This window comes from Haplochromis burtoni, unplaced genomic scaffold (assembly GCF_018398535.1).
Source record: "Haplochromis burtoni strain Fernald_Lab_line unplaced genomic scaffold, NCSU_Asbu1 Contig_147, whole genome shotgun sequence".
Taxonomy (NCBI): Eukaryota; Metazoa; Chordata; class Actinopteri; order Cichliformes; family Cichlidae; genus Haplochromis; species Haplochromis burtoni.
The window spans coordinates 791,214-800,841 of NW_024582508.1; the positions used below are offsets into that span (position 1 = coordinate 791,214).

The following is a 9,628-nucleotide window of genomic DNA, read 5'->3' on the forward strand; positions in this document are numbered from 1 at the left end:
AGGTTATTATATTTTATTGACAGGACACAGACTGAAATGCTAGGATGGCTCCTGCGTTGCCTACTAACATTACGAGATTGAACGTTAGCATTGGGAACACAGTTGATTTTTCAGCTGCAATGCCAACTATCTCAAACAAAATAGCAATATTTCCTAAGAAAAATAATATTTTAAGAAGATGTTGCATTGAAACTCATTCCCCCTCGAATTCTTTGGACAGATCTTGTCTATGGATAGTTCCTTCACTAAATTTAAAGGATTTCCTCCCTTTGTCTACAAAGCTGGACAGTATCACTTGGATATTGGTTTGACTGCCTTTCCTATCCGCAAGTTAGGGTGGACACATCGCAGAAGTTGTACTAGTCGCAATCTTCCATGTGCTGTTTTTTTGCGTGCTTATGGACATCTTTCTTCTTCAGCATGTAAGGACAGACTGGAACACTTGTAGACATATGCTGCCCCCTTCAGTTCCAGAAGAACTGTAGTGGCAGATATGCTGCACACGGTACCCACGGTAATAAAGAAAAACACGAGTACCATCGTGTTGTCAGAATATCTGAATCAAAAGTTCTAAGTATTGGTTCTGGTGACATCCTAATTACAATATGAATGTCGGTCTAACAAAAAGATTTAAAGCCACGAGAGTATAAGCAGTAAATTTAGGACTGAAGAAAGAGAGAGAGAAGAAAAAAGTGGAGGCTGAGCTCAGAGGTGGCATCACTAATCAGTCTTTTTACTGGCATGCTGTCAAGAGAACAACAAGACAGAGAATCACTGGGAGAATTCCAAAGAATGGATAAAAATCAGCCATTAGCAGCTGAATCATACTGGTGTGATGATAGAAGAACAGAAGAAACTATGATGCATAGAGCCACTATTTCTGTGGAGACAATCGTCTCCAGGAATACATGATAACCTTTTTTTGTTACAGCTCTACACAAGACTGAGATTAAATGTTCACTTTCAGATTTAGCTTAGGTGAACGGTTTAATTGAAACTTGGTGTCTTTAGCAGCAACATAACCATCGATCTAAATTACGCACAGACTTGCATAGCCAAGATCCTAGGATTCAAATTTCCGCTATCATAAGAAAGTGTGAGACTAATTAAGTGTATGTTTAAGTATGAACAAGAACATTTATCATCATCAAAAAAGGCAACCTAAGCAGAATTTTTTCTGTTGACATCAACATCTGATAAGGATCAAAATTGAGAGCAGGAATAAAATCATTCATTCTGCTCAAGCCTGATTCAAGATGACAGAAGAGTCCAGGCCTCGCTGGTTTTCATGTGGCTCGAAATGGGCAGTTGACCAGATGACACAGCCAATAGTACACTGCATCTTTGTTTCTTCAGTGAGGAAAGAAACAAGGCCACAGCCAGTGACCCCGAAGACTTGTTGTGACATCTGGCACTGGAATACTGCGACGTTATCAGCCGGGCACTTAACAGAAGTACGACACACCAGAACAGCCCTCTTCACCTCTGCCTCAAGTTGTTGAGATCCTCAGTGGATCATATTTTATGAGATATGAACCATGTAGTTAGTCCATATGAAGTTTGAGTTAGACTCGAAGGAATACTCAACTCAGATGAATTATAACTTGATGGGAAATATATATGGCTAGACATTGACTTTTTTGTCTTTTAGCCTTTTATCAAGTCATTTTGGACACAGCAGTCTGCTCAATTTGAGGAAAGATTTCAGGCATTTTAAGTCGTTAATAAATATGGTGCTCCATCCTTTTCAAAGGATCAAAAGGCAATTAACATAGCCTTTGGGCTATTTGCACAAAAGCTGTTGATTATCCCGGAATCCTTTCCATGGTACAGAAAAATCCCTTTGTCGGATCAATTCATATGAAGAACACCTCCAGGTACCCGAGTGGGCAATTAAGGTTCCCAAGGGGCCACATGAGAAAACGGGCCCTTATTGTTAAGCTCACAGTGAGCAGAGACTTCAACAATAAGCTGAACTCACTGCTCACTGTTAATTTTATCTCGTCAGAAGCTTATTGGTGCAGTCCTCCACAACAGGCCCATTTTCTCAGGTTAACATGGGAAAATTAATTGCCCACTCCTGCTCCAGGTGGTAGATGTATTATCATTCAGTTCCACTAGCATGAGGTGCAAACCAGTAATTGGCGCCAGGAACAGAATAAAATGTCTACAAGACACGCCGAGAATCGACTAAAACGGCTCATGATCCAAGGAATACAACATCACCTCTACAACACTGGGCAGGGAGTCTAACATATGGCCATTCGTAGCTTCCAACCAGCTGTCACTGGCTTGCTGATGTTTAAGCAATGTGACAGAAGACAGGTAAAAGACCGATGAATTCAAGTGTAGAGCACAACGTTTTGCTCAGATTCAGTGAAAAGTTAAAAAGAAAAAAAAAAATTGAAAATGAATATTTTAATTTATGATTATGTTAATTTGCCCAATCACATTACAGCTCCTAATGGCTTTAATTCCTTAACAGTTAATAGGATTTCTCCCAGCCTCTTGAATTAAAGCTAAACATCTCCACTTAAACTGAATATTTATTGCACAAATAATCACTGTGGTGGCATACACTCAAAATTATGCCTTTGTATCCAAATGCTTCTAGACATTATTTCCTCTGAACCTAAAAAGTAAGTAAATGCAGCTGTTATTTCACTATTGGTCAACCACTTGTACTCAAGTTCACTTCGTTTATCATAATAAAACCTGAAGCACTCAATTAGTTAGGAAACTGCTGCTGATTTTGTCATCCATCCTCAGCTGCAGTTCAAAAGACAGCACACACATCCTGGTCTAAACAGCAGCCAATAATGTGCAGTACAGTTCCTTTGACACAAAACATCCCCCTAAAGACGTTTTGACGTCTACTCCAACTGTGTCAGACGTCTGCGTTCGCATATTGAGTTTCACTGGCTACTTTATAGTAAAGAACACCTTTAGGTGTTTGAGGCTGTGTGAAAACAGTGCTTGACTTTAGAGTGTCCAAAGGAAAGCACTCATTATCATAAAAACCTCAAACAGTAAAATTGCTCCTTTATCAGCTATCTGGAGGGAAATGAGGTTAACTGGCCTGGAAGGACCACAAGCAGCCACCTGGCAAGCACAGCATGAGAGGAGGCTCCTGGGTGCTGAAGAGGGGCGGAGAGTTGTCAAAACCAGCCAGAAGTGCACATCGAGCTACTACCCAAAGGCATCATTCACTCCAACTTGATGCATATTTCAAACTTTGAGCATAATGTAACACATTCATTATTGTATTACAGAATTCATCCAACCAGCACCTACAACCAGGCTGCATCCCCTCAATCTCCTACACCTGTAAAACTTGGCTGTTGAATGTTGCCATGTGTGAAAGTAGGAGTTTTCACTCCCACACACCAACAATCACCCCACAAAACTGCGAGTAGCAAACAATAAGGTTCAACCTTTAAGTTAACGAGCTAAGGCTCAATAAATTGATTTGACTTTAAAATCAGCAATTTGCTGATGTAAAAAGCATTGCCGTAACCATTTCTCCATAAAAGCAGAAGCACTCCCCATCCGCCACCATCTACATATCAAAGCATTTCAGAGTAATCACCCCATCACGGCCTTGACAGGTGCAAGCTGGTGGCCTGGAACAAAGCCAATCCTCATATATCAGGGCAACTTTAAAAGATGACCCAGTTGACACTGCGAAACACTGTAACTGCAATCGGATCCTTGTGAAGCATGCAATCATTTAGCCCCGATGTGTGTCAGTTCTCATAAGGACAGGATGCTGCTAAGCACCCCCTTTAATGAGGTCTAGCTTCTCTGTAATAAGACAGAGGAGGTGGGAGATGCTACAAAATCATTTTGGATCACTGCTTTAAATCTATTCCAACTGCGACTCCTTTACAGGTTCTTGTCTCCAGTCTTAACAGCATAAAGGAGAATCGCTTTAATTTGAGCCGCAACAAGCAATTGTTGATATAGCTGCTCAAAAGTTAAAGGTAATCTGCAATCGTTTTCATAATGGGTCAGAAATTTTACTCACTTTCAAATAGAAAAAAAACAAAACAAAGCAAAACCAACTTGGGGGGTTTCAGCTTCTGATGTGTTGCTCAGACCTTTGAGAAATAAGCTCCAGATGAAATAATCCATAAAATAACTGACTGTCAACTAAATTTGGAAGCAACTGTTAGCTGTAGTTTTTTTATTTTATTTATTTTTTTAATCTGGTGGATCTTATTTTGAAAATATGAACTTTTCTCCAGGTAGGTGCTGCTGGGGAAAACCTCATTGTGCAGAATACCAGAGCGTTTTCTACCCACGAGTTTCTGCAGGTGTGTGCTTGCGCGCGTGTGTGCCCGCGGGTACATGTAACAAGGAGGGGAAAAAAAACCCAAACCCGCCCTACATTTTAAACCGGGTTCAAAATGATCCACTGTCTGAAGAAAGGGTGAAGAAAGGCTTAACTGGAGCAAGAGGAATCACTCACCGGCCAAGCAAACTGGAAGGGGATCACAATCCTGCCAGCATCGTCGACTTTATTCGGGTTATTGTTGGCGCCCTTAAGAGAAAACGTATTTCCACCGACAACTTGCGTAGATTCAGCTCCGAACGTGCAGAAGCCAGTGGTGGCCACCTCCATCTGATATTCCTTCAGGCACACTTTGAAGTAAGTGTCGCACTCGTCTTGAGTGCAGCTCAGGTCCTGGGAGCTCCGGGGACCGTCGCAGCACTCCCCGTCCGCCAACTCGCCGTTTACATTCTCCACGGAGATCAGCTGCAGCTCGAAATAGCCGGTTGACTGGGACACCTACAACCAACGTATATACATTTTTTTAATAGAGAGAACTAGGCTCTTGTGGAGAAATTACAGCATAATTTATACATCTTAATCTGGTGCGTAAAAAAATAGTATGGAAGTGGCCAAATCTGAGTCTTACTCTCCATTTAAAACGGTATAGAGGTTTTGGAGATTGGGTGGATGTGCCACAATATTTTTCTGCATCATGAATGGAGCACGTGAACAGCGTACAGTTTGCACGCTGGGATTTTAGACAATCAGGTTACTCTCAGACGGGAGCGAATTAACCGCTGCAGCAGCCAATTGATGCAATCCAACTTACAACTTGTTTGGTTCAGGCCTAATTCTCTCCCCTCAAGAAGATGAAGAAATTCAAATAAAGGAGTCAGCATTAAACCAAAATGGAGAGTAGCCTGTATCAATTCCTTACACTTGTCATGGTAACACGATCACATGCTCCACAACTGACGGCTACGTAATTCAATTATCGATTAATGTGACGCGAATATGCGTCGCCGGAGAGCCAACGCATCGCTCCACGCCCACCAACTTTTTAATTTGAATTTTAAACATTTTTTTTTTAAATTAGCAGAATTAAATAAGAGTAATAAATAAATTATTTTTAAAAACACCCTCTTACCTCCGTCCATAACGTCAACAGCAGGCACACTATTGGGAAGCAATTCCTAATCCTGGTGAGATTCCACATGCCTCCGACTAATTAGAGTGATATGTGGGGAGGGGGGGACGATCTTAAAAAAAAAAAAAAAAAAAAAAAAGACAAACAGCCGCGGACCCGGCGACTAGTTCCTCCTCTCCATACATGCAAAGATGGAATATTGACACGCGTGTCGTCTCCAACGTGTACGTCCCGATTTCAGCGAGGCATTACATGCGTGTGTGTGAACAGGCGGCGGATTGCAGGCGCAGTGATGGTCCATGTACAGCAGCGTCCCTCCGTCAAATCTCTCCACACAGCAACTGAGATGTTTCGTTGCCACAGCCTGAGGAGAGGATGTCTGCTGTGATTGGCAGCTCCGCAAACCACTTACAAATTGGCCTGCGGGCAGTCTCTGAGCCAACCGGATTAAGGGGCGGACAATAGTATAATAACCCCCGCTTCAATCCTCCTCCACCTCCGCCTCCTCCCAAAACTTGAATTGTACTGCCTTTCTATTGAGCTTCATTTAGACAAACCGCATTACAGCGTGCAAACAAAGCAGGGGTCGACTTTAATTAAACGCGGCCGCAAAGATATTATAATGAGCATGGCCATTAGCCTATGTCAAATTAGGAATTTATCGGCGCTGCTGTGCTTTTAATTACAGTCTTAATTAGGCCCAGAGACAAATTTGGATGGGTGTTTAAATGAAGTGACGCCCGATGGCAGAAGGCACATTTAAAAAAAAAAAAGATTTGCTCCTAAAGTTAAAAATAAAAAATAAAGCCCTACAAATGTGCTAAATGTTTGGCGTTAATCTGCGGGGATTAGTTGATTCATTTACAGTACAGTTTCATTTTCTTTTCAAGTGGTTGCTTTTGATTTGATCTAATAATGCTTAAAATTGTTGCCACTAACACCGTTATTGGAGTGATATGGAGAAATAATCAGGTCCTAAAGTATTTAATCTAATCATCCACATTTCTGGATTATTAACTGCGATTAAAGGAAAAAAATACTCCATACAACGCAACACTTTTCAGTCCACGAATTGCAGTTTAGAGCGCCCTCTACTGTCCATGCAATACTCGTCAACTTTAAAAATATGAAATCATGTTCGAATTTTTCCAGTATTTTTTAGGTGTTGCGTGGATCTTAAGTTAAAAACACAAACCTACTGTTGGTGCAGCATTTCCCATCATACATTTTCTCTTGTTTCCTTTGCTTCTCTGTTCTCTGCTGCATCTCATTGCTATTTGATTTGACCACACAAATCCACAATAAAACCTCTCCCTTATTGACTTAATGAGCTTCCTTGTCCTCAGCTCATTCCGCTGCCTTTATACTCCACGAGGAGTGGAGGTGACCCCCTCTCGAAGAACGCAACGACAGCAGCAAGCGCGTTTGGTCATATAAAATGACTCCTCTTCTCTCAGATTGTACACAGAGACATACATGCTCACAGAAACAGATGTTTGGGATACCTGCATCACCTGACAGCGCACTCAGGTGATCTGGTCCTCCCTGACAGATGGTCAGTCCTTACCAGTGTTTTTCCATGCTTTTTAAGCCCATTATAAGCACAGCAATACTCATTTCTCAAAGCATGTTCAAGCTCTTTTGATATTTCTTTCTTCCTGCATTGAAGAAGTGAATTAAGGTCACTTCTAATAGGCAAGCTGCAACTAGCGGCTGCTCACTCCGAAACCTAAAGCACCTGCTGTGAAAAAGGCTGCTGTGAAAAGGCTCCCACTTTAACCATTCCAGTTATTCACCCACAACTAAGAATGAATTCTCCTTTAATCTAATGCTAATTTACACTTTTACAACTTCCTCATCTTCGACCCGATTGAGCCAGACTGTCCACAAATTGTATTTCTTCAGTACTATGAGCCACACCTTAGCATGAGCGTGATTTGTAGGTTAAGGCTCCCGATATTCAGTAGTTTAGCAGCCCCTTTATTTGTTATTTTGCTAAATACTATAATCATGTAAGTAAGATGTGCACTCATATTAACAGGACTGGATGTTTTTGACTGCAACATTAACTGCATGGGTCATAGATGGGAGGTATTTAAAGAAAACTAACACTCTGTTTCAAGCCTAACATTGCTCCGTTAAACAAGTACCCAGATAAACTGGCCAAAAACTATGACAACAATTCTACAGGCTCAGGTAGACATTTACCACGCTACCAGGATAAACTGCCACTCAAAATGTACGTGACAGCAGCCTTCAGCCTCCTTTCATGTCACTGTCTCCTCCTCATCAGGCGCCTGCCAACCTGTCAGATAGGCCTTGAAGGAGGCTGCCGATATCCTAAGCCACCGCAGTCGCTTTGACTGGAACATTTCACACGCTGTCACAAGTACATGTGAGTGCCTTAAGTTGGATAAGTAAATAGTCTTGGGTGGCAAAGGAACAATGTGTAAGAGTGTGCATGTTCCATGCTGGGAGATAATGGTTCAGCTTGTGGTCAGCCCAAAAAAATGTGATGCAGGCTCAAAATACAGTATTTAAAATTTTGGTTGCTTAAAAATTCTTGTGCGCTACCCTAAACCTACTGACCCAATGTCTGCACTGTTTAAAAGGAATCATGAGAGTGGTATTTGTGGCTTTGGGATATTTTGCCAATGTTGCAAACACAAATGTTCCCCTCTGGGATCCATAAATTTTCAAACTACAGCCAATAATTTTCTTTTTTACTGAATACTGGAGCTAACGACCTGCCCGGGATGCACCGTGCTCTCATTGTCTGACAGCTGGCATAGGTTCAAGTCAGCCCCATGACCCTAGGTAAGCAGAGGAAGATGGATGGATGAAAGGACTGTTGCTACTGGTCTTATTGGTTTTTGGTGTTGCTAAACTAAGGCAGTGACCAGCATGTTTGCATTGCTATTAGGATGCTGGTGTTAATGTTTAGCAGAGAGCCCTAGAGTAAAGCCTAAGAGATAGATGTGGCTTTAGATTTACCTGTTAAAGTCCTCTATATATGAAGGTTATTCATAACCAATCTCTTGCATTAAAAGCATATATTAAAAATGCTTTTATTCCCATATTCAGCACTTCAATAGCCAGACGTGTTTTCATGTCACAGTAGAAACGCATCTGTGAAAGCATTTAGACGTTTATGATTCACTAATATGAGTCTCTCCTTTAAATGTGTGACTAATGCAATTTGTTCAGCATATCTTTAAGCTCAAGGATTCTTAATACATTCGTTTTTTTTTATATAAAATTGATCAAAGGGGGGGGGGGGAACCCGCATTCTGAATTGAATCCCAACAAGAGAAAATCAATCAATAAATTTAAGATTTATGGAGCCTCGCTTTATCACATCAGTCACGGATAACATCTATAATGTTATAAAAGACTAATATTAGCACCAAACTGATGAATTCTAACACCTACCGAGGACCTGAGGCGGTGTGTGTGCCTACCGTGTCTTCCTGTTTGCATACACCACATGCATGTGTTTGAGGCGCAGGGAGAGGAGTGTGTGTGCAGGAGGAGAAAGGATTATGAGTGGGAGCGCTGTGGGGGGTTTGCCAGCCTCCAGGGGGGAGGTGAAGTGGATTTCTTCTCTCATCCATTTTTCATGGCTTTTCTCCTTTCAGATCTCCAGTCTCTGTACATACGGCTGACGGGTCGATTCTCTTTTATCTTTAAGCATCTTTCGGGGACTCTGTGTGTGTGTGTGCGGTGGTGGTGTTTGGCGGGGGTGGTGGAGGTGGCTTGGGTCAAGGTTGAGGCGTGCTGTTTTTCATCAAGCTCTAATGGCTACGAAGATGATGATCATTTGCTGATGTCTTCGGATTTTTAATAGAGGTGGGTAGCTTCATTACCTTGGTCGGAGGAGAGTGAATTCCAAATACTTAGTGAGGTCTGTGATTTCTACAGTGCAGATGGCTGCATCTCAGAGGAATATTACAGAGGCCGGTCCACATGGACCATAAACACTACTATTTAATAGCAGTTTATTTCCCTTGTGGATTTATTCAAACTCATGTCTTTAAAAGGGACTTTGAATGATTAAAGACCTCCGTTTGTGACCTCTAGAGTTCAGCCTTCACTGACCAAACTTGTTTCGTGGCCACAACCTTTCCCCCTTGACCTACTTAACTGGCATCAATAACTGCAATATTCCTATTTAGAGAGGCAGTTTAGGTTCAGAACGTAACGAT

At 41.7% G+C, this 9,628-nt stretch overlaps 1 protein-coding gene across 2 annotated transcripts in view; it reads right to left on the reverse strand.

Moving 5' to 3' along the window:
- The window catches only part of jag2b (jagged canonical Notch ligand 2b), a 39,919-nt gene extending 34,104 nt beyond the window's left edge, over nt 1–5,815 (reverse strand). For both annotated transcript variants that reach the window (XM_005931548.3, XM_005931547.3), the window contains exons 1-2: nt 5,424–5,815; nt 4,472–4,792 (exon numbers count right to left, since the gene is read on the reverse strand). In XM_005931548.3, coding sequence (XP_005931610.1) covers nt 4,472–4,792; nt 5,424–5,492 — 390 coding nt within the window. In that variant the 5' untranslated portion in view covers nt 5,493–5,815. The remainder of the gene's footprint in view (nt 1–4,471; nt 4,793–5,423) is intronic.
- Between the last annotated feature and the right edge of the window lie 3,813 nt (nt 5,816–9,628).